This window comes from Grammomys surdaster, unplaced genomic scaffold, assembly GCF_004785775.1.
Source record: "Grammomys surdaster isolate TR1022 unplaced genomic scaffold, NIH_TR_1.0 309109, whole genome shotgun sequence".
NCBI lineage: Eukaryota > Metazoa > Chordata > Mammalia > Rodentia > Muridae > Grammomys > Grammomys surdaster.
Window position 1 is genome coordinate 24,027 of NW_021625950.1, and position 15,163 is coordinate 39,189.

The 15,163-nt window shown below is 41.6% G+C and overlaps 1 protein-coding gene across 1 annotated transcript; it reads left to right on the forward strand.

Moving 5' to 3' along the window:
* Positions 1-225: 225 nt before the first annotated feature.
* On the forward strand, positions 226-12,584 carry LOC114616203 (cancer/testis antigen 55-like). The gene is made up of 5 exons (XM_028761719.1): positions 226-316; positions 2,579-2,760; positions 8,601-8,742; positions 11,104-11,216; positions 12,393-12,584. Exons 1-5 carry the CDS (start codon positions 226-228, stop codon positions 12,582-12,584), a joined length of 720 nt encoding a protein of 239 aa, XP_028617552.1.
* The last annotated feature ends 2,579 nt before the right edge of the window (positions 12,585-15,163 follow it).

Consider the following 15,163-nt stretch of genomic DNA (forward strand, 5'->3'; position numbering starts at 1 on the left):
TCCTATTGGCTGGTTGAGCAGATACCCTGGCACTCCACACGTGCCAGTTCTGCCCTCCCTCCCCCGTGGGCGTCTTAGACTAGAGAAGCTGTACAGAGAACGGAAGTCGAATTGCGTCTGTGAGAGTTGCTGTGATTAGGGCTCTCCTGGGAGACAGAGAACTAGATAGAAGGAAGCCTTATTCCTGGTACCACCTGGTGTCCAAGCTTGCTCAGACAACGAACTATGCACCGGCTAATTCCCAGACTTCGCGCCCTCTTTCAAAGGAAAGCGGACCCAAAGGAGGCGAGAGAAGAGCAGCAGAGGCTCTTGGAAGGTACTGCACTAATTCTTTGTCCAAAGAGACGTTCTCTTAGAGGTGTGTTCTATCTCTGGTCCAGAGTCTGAGGAACTTAGAAAACCTGTACCTGGCCAGACCAGCGCCATTTTATCTCCAGGGTAGGGCATCGCCAGTTCCTTGCCCCGCGCCCTGGTATGCCACCTGCCGAATAGTCTTGCATGGACTCACTCCGGCACTCCCCTTCCCAAAGGAATGACAAAGGCTTTAAAATAATGGGGGCTACAGAGATAACTCAGCAGTTTAGAGCACTTACTGTTCTTAGATGACCGGGGTTCAGTTTCCAACGCCGCGTTGTTGCTCATAACTGCCCAATAACTCTAGTTCCTGGGTCTCAGAAGTATTCTTCTGTCCTCTGAGGGCGTGTGGTTCACATACATACACTCAGGAGCAGCAAGCATGCACACATGTTCACGCTTGCGAACGCACACACGCATGCGTGTGTGTACACGTGCATATGGGTGTGCGCGTGTACACATCCACGATTTTTCTTTAAAAAATTATTTAAAATAAAAAGAACAAAGTATGGCAAAAGGCAAAGAAAGCAAGAGAGAGTGAGGGGTGAGGAGCTACTGGCTATTGATAGCTGCTACGAAAGGGAGAACCAGTTTTCTTTAAGGATGTCACCACTGCTAGGTTGACCACCCTCCAGGACAGGCTTTAGACCCAAAAGTATTGGGGAGACACAAATTGGACTTGACGGGCTAAAAAGCAAAACAGGGAGAGACCAGTAAGTTGGGTGACTAGGGAGGTGAGGTAGATCTGGGAAGAACTGAAACAGGTAGGGTAGGTTGGATAAAGATATATTGTAGGAAATTCTTAATGAATAACAAGATAGTTTTTAAACAAAGAAGTCAGAGGTAGGAAATCAGAGAAAGGGTAGAGGGTGGGGGTGGGAGAGAGGAGGTGCCTGTGCCCTATTTTTGCACTTATCTACATACTTTTAAAAAATTAAGACCAGGTCTCCCAGTTAAGCCAGGTTTTCATCAACTCACATGTTTTAGTTTACCATAGGTTACAGGAAGATTCCCTTCTGTATTTACAGTAGTAGTTTCTCTTAATTACTTTATCTTAAGAATTATCTATTTGTTTTGATGCATGTGTGTGTACAGCTGTGCGACAGCACACGTCAGGAATCAGTTCTACCATTTTACAGGATCATGGGATTAGATTCAAGTTATCAGGCTTGGGAACAAGTACATCTACACAATGAGCCATTTTGCTAGCCTACCGTTTTTGTTTCTTAACTGAGCACATGTTTGTACCTGCCTATGAACCAGCTTTCTGTTATTGTGATAAAAGGCCTGAGACAAGTTAACTTAAAAGAAGGGTTTCTTGTGGCTTATATTGTCCAAGAGTTCAATTAATGATCACTTGACTGTGTTTCTGGGATTCTGACAGAACATCCTGGTGGGGACAATGTAGTGGACCAGAACTGTTCAACTCATGACAGTCAGGAAGGGGGAGAGAGAGAAAGATCAACTTTTATAATAAAGGCCTTCAGTCCCAAATTCATGAAGCTATACAAATTCATAAATAGATTACTCAGCTAATGAGTGTAGAGCCTGCCTAATCCAAAGGTTTCACTTCTGAACACTCCTACATTGGTGACCAAACTATTAATAAGTTAGCTTATAGATGATCTTTAAGACCAACTTATATCAGAAGCCAAACAAATAAATTCATAGATACAGATCTATGACCAGTAAGAAGATAGGAATCAAAGTTTACTCACTCACTTTGTATTCCTAGACACATGCTCCGGAGTCTGCCACTGATTGCCTGTACAGTGGGTCGTTTTGAAGGTTTGTTACTGAGAGGCCAGTAAATGATGTAAAATGTGGCTGGGGTGAAGGGTTATCTCTGTTCTAACAAAAGAAGCTCTGGCATTACTTTGTCTGTGCTAGAGCCAAATAAATTGGGCAGACGGCAAAGAGAATGCGCAAGCTCGTTTGTGGCTCAGCAGAACTCATACCCTGACACACCCAGATTGAACAAACAGAAGACCACACACACACACACACACACACACACACACACTGATTTAAACCTTGTCATTCTCCCTCCAGAGTCCTGCATGCTTAATCATTGCTCAGCAACCTAATTCCTATCTCAAATCAAAGTTACTTTATTTCTAGACTTAGAAGATTATTTACCACAGCTTCTCTGATAGGGTTTATTTTTAGTGTGTGTCTGCACTTGACAATAATTTATATGAATGTGTCTTTACTCATCTTTTAGATGATACCACATTACAAGACAAACAGCTAGTTGTGACAGGGTCCTCTAGTAACTATAATTGGATCACTGAGCACATCCCCTTCAGTGCTGACATCGTGACTGACAACAACCCTCTGAAAGTTGAACCAAAACTTGCTGCAGCTGTGGAAGAACAAAGCACTGGTGGACTGAACGCAGTCACAGTAAGACTTTTATATCCTGGATATTCTCTCTGTTTCTGAATTCCTTCACTGTGGCTTCTAGTTTTCAGCCCCTCTTTAATAGACATGTTGCAGTGGATGGACGCTGAAGTCTGCTTTAAGGGATTTCATGGGTCATCTGTTCTAGTTTGTAGTAGTATGTATTTAGAAAAGTGCAAATTGCATGATCTATCCCTCAGTATTTAATAATAATTATTAGAGTTTATATTATCCTGTAACTTCCTTTTATAATGCAAATAATAGGTCTGTGTTATTTGTTAATTACTAGATGAACAATGTACCTTAATTATTTTTTAAAATAACTTTAGTGAGGTATAATTTACTTACGATGGACTTTCCCAGTTTAAAACTTTTTTATATTTACAGAGTCTGAATCTAGCACCCCAGTTAGATATTTATCATTTTGATCGATACTTGCAAATGAAGGTTATTATTATTATTGCTGTACTAGTTGACACCAGCAGGAGCAGAATGTGAGACTCCTTATTTCCCAGGGCTAGCAAGAGTGGAAATATTGTCAATCTCTGAGATTTTAAGCTATCTAAGATGTGAAAAGCTAGTTCAGACAGTGGTGGCACACTCCATTAATCCTGGCACTGGAGATGCATAGGTAGGCAGATCTCTGTGAGTTCGAGGCAAGCCTGCTTTACAGAGCTAGTTCCAGGACAGCCAAGGCTACATGAAGAAACCCTGTCTCAAAACCCTCATACCATGAGCTTGAAGAGACAGAGAGAGGAGGGGAGAGGAGGAGGAGGAGGAGGGGGGGGAGGGAGGAAGAGGAGGGAGGAGGAGGAAGAAGAGGCAGAGGAAGAGGAGGAAGATGAAATGGAGGAGGAGGAAATGGAGGAGAAGGAAAGCTAGTTAGGTTTCCACATGTACTATGGCTGTTTATTAGTGTGAAGACAGAGCACTGAGGTCAAAGGGCACAGTGGATCATCCACATATCTACTCAGTGGTGGTAGACAGATGTGAGCCTGGTACTTGATTTGTGGATAAAACTGAGTGAATAAATAATCATGAAATCGGTTTTAGCAGCTGGCGATGGAGATTAAATAATAGATGGAGAGTCTAAAGTCTTCCAAATTGAAAACGTGCAAATGAATTCATAATGCATGAAATTCTCATCCATTTCCTTCCCCGAAACCAAATTTAATTAATAAGCCCCATAAATCAGGATCACTACAATTTCAGTTACTTCTTACGGGTTATGCCTGTAGCTACATCTGGAGGATGAAAAAGCCTTTCGTTGTTTAGAGGCTTGCTAAAGTGCCATCAACTTTCAGGAGAGTAAGGAGGTTCAGGGAAGTGACTCAGCCTGTGAAGTGCTTGCTGCATAAACACAATGGCCTGGGCCCCGCACCCACTTGCAGCCTGACCTTTAATCGCAGTCCTGGAGAAGCAGAGACAGAGGAGTTCCTGAGGCTTGCTGGCCAGCCAGTCTAGCCAGTTATGGAATTCTGGTTTGGTGAGAGAGCCTATCTCAAAGGTAAGGTGGAGACCAATTGGAGAAAATCCCAATGTGGGCCTGAGTTCTGCAAGTACAGGTACGAACACCTCCCGCCACGGCTTCCTCCAAGACAGGCATTTTACAAGAGTAGGGTAAACCAACACTTCCTCCTTCTAGACAGTCACAGTAAAAACCATGGATCGAGTCACCCTTACTTTTTCCTAGGGATGTAGGAACAAAAGTCTACTCATTCCAGATAGAACACCAGAGATGGACCAAAGAAATGACTCTAGCCAAGTCTAACTTGGACATGTAGTGGGCTTACTGGAGTCATACAGGCAGATTAGGCATAGGATCACAGGTGACTCAAAGGCAGCTCTGTCACCAAAAAGTGTCCCCCAGCATCGGTGACGACTTGCGAAATGGGCCTTGCAATTCAGAGCAAATAGCTACGTAAGAGTCATTTACACAGCACTCGGGAAACAGAAGCAGGAGGATCTCTGTGAGTGGGAGATCAGCCTGGACTACAGAGAGAGTTTCAGGACAGTCTGGGCTACACAGAGAGACCCTGCCTCAGAAAAACAAACAAACAAACAAACAAACAAGCAAACAAAGTCATTTACAATAAGACTAGACACAAAGGGGCAGGGTGAGGGAGACTGGGAAGAGTGGAGGGATGCTGTATCTTATAAGAGAAGAATAAGTAAATAAATTAAAAATAGATACACAAGAAAACTGATGAAGCTCTCTAAACAGTCCAAACACAGAATGTTCCACAGACCAAGTCAGTTCAGAGACAACTTCAGGCAAGCAGCCTCAATGCCCCGAGGGAAATCTTCGCAGAGGCAGGACAAGCCCAGCCGGGTGCATTCTGGCCAATCTGCAGCAAAGACAGTTGCCCCAGGAGGAGACAACAGCTTCAGCTCTCAGTGAAGCCTAAGGCTAGGAGTTAGAGGGGGCAGGGATGAGTGAGAAAAAGCAGGACAATGTGCAATGGTGTCCTTTTCTTCTTTCTGAGGACCTGGTAAGAAGAGCAAGGCCGCCAAGTTTACAAGCTAACAAAGGCTCCTCTGCCACTGTCCCTGGTTGCACAGGCTTCCTTGAGATTCTGGACTGCTGGCCCTGCCTGGCTGACTTTACGAGCTTCAGCACAGCCTCCTTGGAAGCCCCCCAACAGGACTGTTTCTTTTAACTCTTCCCTTCAGCAGGTCATTGCTCCCATCAGGGCACCCAGGGGCTCTGCAGGTTTCAGGAGCCACAGCAGATATTAGAGTAGGACCTAAGCCGAGGCAAAGAACAATGGAGCTCAGGGCCTCTGGTCTCATACCATAGGCCAGCAGCTGTGGGAACTCTCACTGGAAACTTTTGGGCGTGAAATTCTGCTCCTGATCCAACATGTATATATTGGGAAATAATGTAGTGTATTAGATTATACGTTGCATGCCCAACTGTGGAATAGTGCCCCTAAATTAACGGCACTTCCTTTTCATAGGATGCCATGATATCCTTTAAAAAGTTAAAATAAACTGGTTTATTTGTGCCCATTTTTTAATGTATTTATCATACATGTGTGGTATTACACTTTCCTTTAAAAGGGTGTATAGGTAAGTTATCTGGAACAAGTCTATGGAAGAAAGTTACAGACTACTACCATATAAAACCAAATGTGAGTCCTTTATTAGCTGACAATGGAGAGCAGGTTATTGCTACACGGAACTGTTGGCACTGAAGTTCAGAGGTACAGAGTTTATAAAAGCAAAAAACTGCAATGACATTGTCAGATATAGGTCAGGAGAAAACCATTAGATTAGTTTTGGTTATGTCTTCAATAGGTACTTAGATTATACATCTAGGCCATGGTCAGGGCCCTGAAAAGCCTCTAATGTGTGGCCAAGGCAGATGTGACTATTCATGGAATTAGGGATGAAAACTGCCTGAACAGATACAAAATGGAGTCAGGGTAAGATCAGGTCAAGATGTTGTTATCTTGGTCACTTCTTGAGAACATGGCCAGCGGTTATTGACCAGGGAATGGATATCTGAATTATATGTAATTTTCTTGCTTTTCTGTCTTTTTTACATTTTATATGCTGAACATGTGTTATTTTTGTAATGAGAAAAACAAAACATAAGATAAAGATGACTATAATTCTAAGAAATAAAAATGTAGATGCTTTATTATTATTTTTGATAAAGTTCTAAATTAACTGTGATATTTAGACCCTACAGCTCTTGGTTATTTTCTTTCATCCCAGAGTGAACTAGACCTAACCCTGCTTAGCTTCCAGGATCAGATGAGACTGATCATATTTAAGGTGGCATATGGCCATTAGATTTCTTTTCTCACACTTATCTCGACATTCTTTTGTCTCCTCAGATGCTCTACTCTGGAATCTTGGCTTTGTTGTTGTTGTCGTTGTTTGTTTGTTTGTTCTGTTTTGTTTTTCAAGACAGGGTTTCTCTCTGTAGCCCTGGATGTCCTGGAACTCACTCTGTAGACCAGGCTGGCCTCGAACTCAGAAATCCGCCTGCTTCTACCTCCCAAGTGCTGGGATTAAAGGCATGTGCCACCACTGCCTGGCTCTCTACTCTGGAATCTTAGCATTAGATTAGTTACCTTTCTTTTGTTTCCTTGCTGTCTCCCTAGCCCTCTGCCCAACTCCATCCCCAATTTCTCCGTTTCTCCCTTTTCCTGATTTTTAGTTTTTATTGCTGTTGTTGTTGCTGCTGCTGCTACTACTACTACTTCTCTTGTTGCTATTGTTGAGTCTTCTTAAATTAGCTTGGGGACTGGAAAAATGGCTCAGCAGTTAAGAACACTTGCTGTTTTTGCAGAGGACCAAGGTTTGATCCTCAGTCCCCACATGGTTTCTCACAACTATCTGTAACTCCAGATCCAGGGGATCTGGTAACTTCTTCAGGTCTCTGCTTTTGATCTCTGAAGGCACTGGGCAGGTCCATGTCAAGTCAAGCAACTGGTATTTGGTGCATTTAGCTATGCCCCCTTTCAAAAGATCATTCCAGTTGGGTTTGTTACCTGTTCAGTCACCCTCCTGCTTCTACCTAAATATCCAAGTGCTCTGTACAATCAGCTCTGCATATGGCCTGGGGAAGAGGCTAGAGTCAATATGTAGGCCAGGGAAGACTGTTTTGGGGTGGGGGAAATAGTTTTGTCTGTGCAGCCACAGGAAACACTTTTCTCTGCTAGGTATGGCTTTTCAGATGTGGCGGGCTGGGGAAGGAGTCCCCACAGCTCCATAAGTAACCCTTCACCTATGCTCTGGAAAGAAGCCTAAGAAACTCATTGGTTCCTGAGAGTGAACTCCGGTGGAATCCTGTCTGTCTGTCATTGGGATCTTAGGAGAAAGGGGAGATAGATGTTGTTCACCTCTCTCCATGGGAAGAAATTTTAGCATCAATGGCACATATACATACTTGCAGGCAAAACACTCATACACAAAATCTAAAATGAGTTTTAAAGTTCGAATACAAAGTAATGGGTTTCATTATGCCATTTTCATGCTTACGGCCATTATGCTTTGCCCTTATTTGCCCCTGTCCCCACTGCCTCCCTATTGTTCACTGTGTGCCCCTTACCTTCCTCCCCTCCCTCTTTCTGCTTTTATGTCACATGAATTCTATTAGCCTGTTTTTCCCTGTTCTCTTAAGCACTCTTCCTCCTGTCGCATGATTCCTTTCCTAGTTCAGTGACTCTCACACACATACACATGTAGATATACAAACACACATAGAGACAAATATAGATTCCAGCTCAACTTACCAAATAATCTTTTCTTTTACAGCGCAGGTCAAAAATCACTTCCTGAAAACCTTTTCTGTACTCTTAATATTCTTTGTCTTAATTCTCTTTTGCTTTGGAAATCCAGGGATCAATTTTTAAATTTTTTTTATCACATATCATGACTTACTTTGAATTATCTTTTACTCCCTTTTGATGTCTAATTACTGATAAGTAGAAGCTATATATCTTTTTTACATAAATACTAACAGTGTATTAAGTCTGGAATACATGCAAATAATGTTTTTAGAAGAAATTTTTTAAATTTATGATTGTACAACACAAAGCCTGAGCCCTGCTGTAAACTATGGATTTTATAGAGTGTTGATGCTGGCTTATCAGTTATAATCAATATATGTGGTAACCCTCTGTATTCTCAAGTCTCCTAATTTACTCTAGAACCACAGTAAATGACATGAAGCCCAAGCATTATTTCATTAGTGCGTGCCAATTTATGTGTCAGTTGTCTATGATCATTATTTGAACTATTTGGGGGGGTCAGCTTTTTCGTATTTTTTATTTTTAGCTTTGGATTGTTTGAAGAACCATTTTTAAGTTAGTTTGTTTGATATACAGGTGGATACTTTCTTCGATGACCGTGGTGAAGAACCATCAGGATCTCCCATGAGAGTTTTACTTGGCTGTATGACCTCTCTAGTGGCTGAGGCTGGCAACAATGATCACGAGTTGACCTTCTCTCTAGACATTGTTTGTAAAGGTACGACTTACATTTTTCAATGTAAAATTAGGTCTCACCCATTTGAAATATTACCAATTGGGTGTAGACTTTACCTTCAGGGTTGAATTTGAAACACGTTTATTTGATAAGAGGATTTTCGTATCGCAATTACTAGTGCAATATACTTGGATGTTGGCATGCGTCAGGCTCAGGCTTGTGCTGGCTAGGCAAGGGCTCGATCACCAAGCTACATTCCCAGTCCTGTACTCTGTACTTTTTATCTTCGCTTCAATATGTGAAGTGGACCACTGGAGTTTGAAAATAGTTTGTAGCAAGGGACAGAAAAGTCTCATGCTATCATTTGTTACATCTTCATTTGTTTGGGCACACTAATATTTGTACCATTTTTTATTTATATAGGTATTGAATTTCTATTCTAACAGCATTACACAAATGAAAAGATACTATTTCATAATACTTCAAAGGCTTTAAAGTAAGGCCTGGAAATAACCTGAAAAGTCATATATGTACTCAGTGTTGAATTCTATTTGTATTTATCTGATATAACATTTTATTGTTCTATATCTAAAGCAATGAAATGTTTATCTGAAGAGTCTGTTGGACTTTAATTTGGTTTAAGAGAGTACTAGATATTGAAGGCAGAGGACAAAATATAGAAGGCTTCATTAAGCTTTGCTTATTAAGAGTTCATAGTGTCATCAGGAGAGACAGACATGTGAATCCTTTAAACTAGGCTGGTGGGAAGAACATTGGGTAGAAGCAGTGCTAGGGAGAAACAGAGAAGGCTGACTGGGCTGTGTACTGTTCAAGCTGGACTTTAGACCCAGCCACTTTGTGCTTTTAATAACCAAATTGGAGAACCAAGACAAAATGAAAAGTAAGTTTTATGCATAATGAAATGTAAATCTCATAAAATATAAACCTAATGAAATGTTAACTTGACATCTTTGTTATAACACCCTGCTCCCCCACCATGAAACAGGGACTTCCTGTAGCTGTAGCTTAGTCAGGTGTCATTTAACTGGGACAAAAAGAATGACATTGTCCCAGCTACACAAAACTGCTTTCTAGTTTAGTTTTCTTGGATGTCAAAACTTAAACTTGATATTGCTTGTTATCTTAGGAACTCTCCAACCATGACTGCTTGGTGGTGTCTCAGACATTATGACATTTTCCCTCAGAAATTCTGTTTTCAGAGGAAAGTGTCCCTGTGATTGTTAAGTTCCAAAAGACAGTTTATTGGCCTATCACTATGCCAACAGGAAGTTGTCAACAACAGGAAGGATGCTAGAATATTCTTCTCAGAGTGGAAAGGACTTGGACATGTTCGTAGTGCAAAGGATATGACTAAAGGTTCTGAAGAGAGCAGGAAGAAGAGATGGAGTCAGGTCCCTGAGCTATAAATAGACGATAGGACCCAAGGCATAGGCGGAGAGGCTTCCTTCTGTGAAATAGGGTTAGTCATAGTAGCAGGCTGTTCTAGGGTAAGAAAAGACAGTGGCTAATAAAGAAGGTGTTGCTGTTCCCCAGCACTAGGGACCAGTCTTAAAGGCCTCAGCCAGTCACATCTATAATTGTCAGAATAAATGCTATTAAGTGAATACTATGAAACCTAGTGAAAATGGCAAACAGTTCTTCATTGCTATTTTTATTATCTTTGTGTCGCTCAAAATAGAATCCTGGTTCTTGTCCACGCTAACTAAACTACAGCCTCAATAGTTTCTTCAATGAGAAACTCAAAGAATGGAAAGAAGAAAAAAAAATCATGCTTTGCCCTATACTGAGTAATGAATATGTTATTTCCTTTCTGTTCATTGTGCAGGTTATTTTACTGCCTCAGACTGTTCCAGATACTTTTTTTAAAAAAAGACTTTTATCGTTTTTAAATGGTCTGTGTATGTGAGAGAGGTTTGCCTGCATGTATGTGTATGGCACTACTCGCATGCCTACAGAGGCCCTGGAGCTGGAAGTTATAGGCATCTGTAGCCTCCATGTGGGTGCGGAAATTCTGAACCCAGATGAGCTCCAAGAACAGCAAGTATCTTTAGCTGAAGAACCCCCTCTCCAGCCCTCATCTTTTACAAAAACAGTGCCTCTATTTATGTGTATGCATGCTTTTGTGCAAGCGTATGCCACATGTATGCGGGTACCCGCAGAGATCAGAGGACTCCACAGATAAGCTAGAGGTGCCTGGCAACACTGGGAGGTGAATCCGAGTTCTTTGCAAACAGCAATAAAACTCTCTGAGCCATCTCTCCAACCCTAGGGTTCTAAATGTACTTTATGTGTGACGGAAACTGTGTCAGGGCTAGCATTCCAGAAAGTGGTAAAACGTCACATTGCCTCTTCTAACTTGAGTTTCTTCTATGACTGTTACAGATTTTCAACCTTATAATGGTGACCTGGTGGAAATTGAGTTTTCTGATGAGCAAGGCACACAGAGCAGAAGGGCCACCTTGGTGAAGCCTCTGAACCATTGTCACATAAACAAGGTAGTTTTTGTGTGCTGCACTTGTCTTTTGTTTCTGCTTATCTTTCATTTAGTGATTTGTTTTGTTTTGTTTTGTTTTTTGCTATTCAGGGTTATATTACAAGTGTTAGGCAACCAAAAATAAATGTTTTGCCATGTAAGTGGACGGAGGCATATGCAGAGACCCACCGCCAAACATCAGGCAGAGCCAGGGGAGTGTGGTGGAAGAGTTGGGGAGAGAAGTGAGCAAAAAACTAACACGGGCCCATGGGGGCTCACAGAGTCTGAACTACCAACCAAAGAGCATGGATGCCCTGGACCTAGGCCCCCACACATTTGTAGCAGATGTGCAGCTTGGTATTCACATGGGTCCCCTTACACGTGGAGCAGGGACTGTCTTCTCTGTTCCTTGCCATTGGACCCCCTTCCCCATACCTAGACTATCTGGTTAGGCCTCAGTGGGAAAGGATGTCCCTGGTCCTGCTGGTACTGGATGTCCCAGGGTGGGGTGATAGTCAAGGGGGGAGGAAATGGGGGAGAGATTTGAGAGGGTGAGACAAGGAGGAGTGGTGTAAAGTGAATTAAAAATACTGTAATTCTGAAAGGAAAAGATGAGGCTAATGTAATCTATAATAAAATTGACCTTTGTGTAGTTTATCTGGGAGGCATTAGAATGTTCTAAAACCAAAAAAAAAAAAAATCAAGTTTCTTGGAATTGTTAAGAAAAACGGGTGGAGTGTCACTTCAGTAGCATGTGGGTATGCTATGGGTAGTAAAAACTGAAAACGAGCTGGCTGGCATTTGTTTTGCACCATCGGAAAAATGAAGGAATGTGCTTCTAAGGTACCTGAGGAAGTAGAGAAGGTTAACAACACATCCCTTTCTCACTCCTTTCTTTTTAAGCAATCAGCCTTAACTACAAGTTCACACCCATTGTGGGTAATAATTTAGAACAGAATTCTCTCAGTGGAAACCTAGTGCTCATCCTCAGAGACTGCTTTGATAGCTGTGAGGTTGGACCTAAGTAGGGGTGGGGGTGGGTGATGTTTATACAACACCGAGCCAACATGGAAAGCCGGGTGGGAATCAGGGATGGAATGCAGGAGTCTGCTGCTTAGGGTCAGAGAGAAGGGCAGAGTCTATGACCATGGATTATGATTTTCTACTCATTGCTGCCATTTTTTTTAAAAAAACACAGGTCCGAGTTACCAAAACAGATGGAAGAACTGGGATGTTGGAAGACACCATCTTTTTCACCTTGGATTCTCTTAAACTTCCTTCTGGATATGTGCCACAAGTAGATGACGTTGTCAATGTGGTCGCTGTGCAGAGCATTCAACCCAACTATTTCTGGAGAGCAGTTACAATGACCCCAGTACAAGTACTGTAGGAACCAAATCCCTGTGTTCCTTCTTCAGTGTTACTTGTATGGGTAGTGAAGGGCCTGGTTTGTGGACTAGTAATAGAAATAGTAAGCCCAAATACATGTTAAATACATTGTTTTATTGGAAATTCCCTGGTAATTTTGTTGAAAGTATGGAATCACTTTAGGAAGGTGCCTGATCTATTCCAAGACATCCCCAAACTGTTTTTTGTCTACGGCAAAGAAACAACACTGCACATCAGGTTAAATCTTGGTTTTGTCCAAGGTCAGGAATGATGCTAGTGGCCTGATTTGTCCCTTGAGAAACATGCAGAGGGAGACCAGCAAGTGAATGTGTAAAATTTGAAGTCACAGATGCCTTCAATTCGGAGTACCCTTCTGCTGTATACAGTGTTTACTATTTCCATGACATTTTTCATTTTCCATTACCTACTCACTTTATTAAATTTAATATTTTTTTCTAGTAGAACCCATTCTCCCATGTTAGAATGCCAAAGCCATATACACAAGGTTGTTGTTTATCCTGTAGACTCTCAGCAGTGCCTGGCAGTTGGGGCAGACTGCACATTAATACCTTCAATAAAGCTGTTGTCAGGCATCAATACTGTTTACCTGTGGTTAATTTGCTGTTCAGTCTCTAGGAACAAAGTTGTTCTGTATATTATTAGTTGTTTACTTGGTGGTGTTTTTTGAAACAAAAACATTGCTTCATGGGGTATGGCATCATTTCCCATGATCCTCTTTGTGAGAGAGGTAGGTACTTCCTATCTACAGACAAGAATTGGAGCAAATCCAAATACTATGAAGGGAGGGAAGTTGCTTCATTAAGCTGGAGACTGTTCCCAGAATCCCACTGGTCTACCCCATGAGATTCCTTGGTTTTTCTTAACAGCATGTACCCAGGCGACTGCCATCTTGTGATTGGTGGGCTCTAACACTATCCTAAGAGTCAATATTTTACCATATGCTCCTGGCCCTGAGTGAGCCTGATTATGAATGTGCCTTTTATTTCTAGTAGGCACTCGCCATGGTCTTACGGGTTTGCCTCCACTTTGTAATTAAGATTATAGGAGTGAACTGGCTCAATCTTAAATAAATTCTTAATAACTATATATTATGTATCAGACTGTGATCTAGACATTGGAATGAAATCAAAAGCACACATCGATTTTAATGGGACTTGGCTGACGTCCGTGTTATTAGGTTCCTGACCTCAGGGATATTTGGCAGTAAGCTAATCCTGCCTAGATCCTTTCACCTATATCTTGAACCAGTATACTATATTACATAATATTTGTCCCTTCATTTAATTACTCCCTATTCCTATTTTGGATGGTTTGGAGATTTAAGAGACTGAGTGTTTGGCTGCCCAGGTAACAACTGGCCATTTACATGGTGGCATTATCATTAACATAGCTCCATTCTTGCAGTAAGGCATACTACTGAACAAGACAGTGACAGACAATGCCTACAACGCACTCTTACTCCATAGAGGAATGTCTCCAGCACACAACACAACTGTCTGGGGGTTTGTTTGGGAAAGACCTTCTTACTTACCTGGGGGCAATATCACAGGAAGGGTGTGGTAGGGACATAGTAAACAGCTTTTTAAAAAGTTGTCATTTAAGTCAGCTCAGTAGAGGAAAAGAGGAAGGTGGGCTTGCTGAAGAAAGGAGCATTTTCAAAGACGTGGACTGCTCATATGCCATGGCTGTTGATAAATAGGGGAGTAAGCATGTACTTTATATATATGAAGAACAGGCACAGTGAAAAAAGAGAATATACCTTAGAAGGCAAAGCATGCTATGTGAATTAAGTACACAGAGAACACTCTGAAGTACTTACTTCATCTCTGAACTCTCAGAAAAATCTGAAACATAAACAACTCCTTAGAAACTTGATTAATATTTAAAATTCCTATTTCATGTTGGAAAAATAGCCCCGTGGAAAATGAGGCAGGAAAATAGGACCAGCCACACATGACCATGAATTGTAAGATTACAATAACTGAAAAGAAAGCACCCCTTTGATCGCCCTACAGATTGCACAAAAGCCTCCTAGCAAAGCACACTAATCACAAGAACAGGCAGCCAAGAGTCCACCCTTCTAAAGAACCTTACTTTTCTCTTTTGTAATACAAAGCACCTGGACACCTCAAATGGGGTTCTTGAGCCATGCACTCACTTATTCAGGCCACTCCTGTTCTGTGCAGCAGAGTTTATGCTTTTATTTTACTTCTAATAAGTCTAGACTTTAACTACTAGTACCACCATGTGTCTTGCTCAATTCTTAGCGATGAAAGGAGCCTGGCCTTTATGTAATGGATGACCTGAGAGATTCCCTCCAGTACAAGAGGAAGACAAGACATTAGAAGGATCCCAGAACCACACACACAAAAAGGAATGAAACCGTTCTCTTAATCTAATTATGCACTAACAGTGAAAGACTAATTTCTTTCTATATAAGCTACACAAGTTTAGAAAAGGACAACTTATACATGTCTCCTTTTTTAAGTTGGAGGACATTCACTGTAAGATGAGAGTAAATTATATGAGAAAAATAGAATTTAAGGAGTTGTCCCAAAT

Bases quoted from the DNA above. Each gene is read 5' to 3' on its own strand.
- LOC114616203 (XM_028761719.1), top strand. From the start codon at position 226: ATGCACCGGCTAATTCCCAGACTTCGCGCCCTCTTTCAAAGGAAAGCG. The intron at 2,761-8,600 runs GTAAGACTTTTA...TTTGATATACAG, and splicing joins GTGGACTGAACGCAGTCACA to GTGGATACTTTCTTCGATGA. The intron at 8,743-11,103 runs GTACGACTTACA...TGACTGTTACAG, and splicing joins TCTAGACATTGTTTGTAAAG to ATTTTCAACCTTATAATGGT.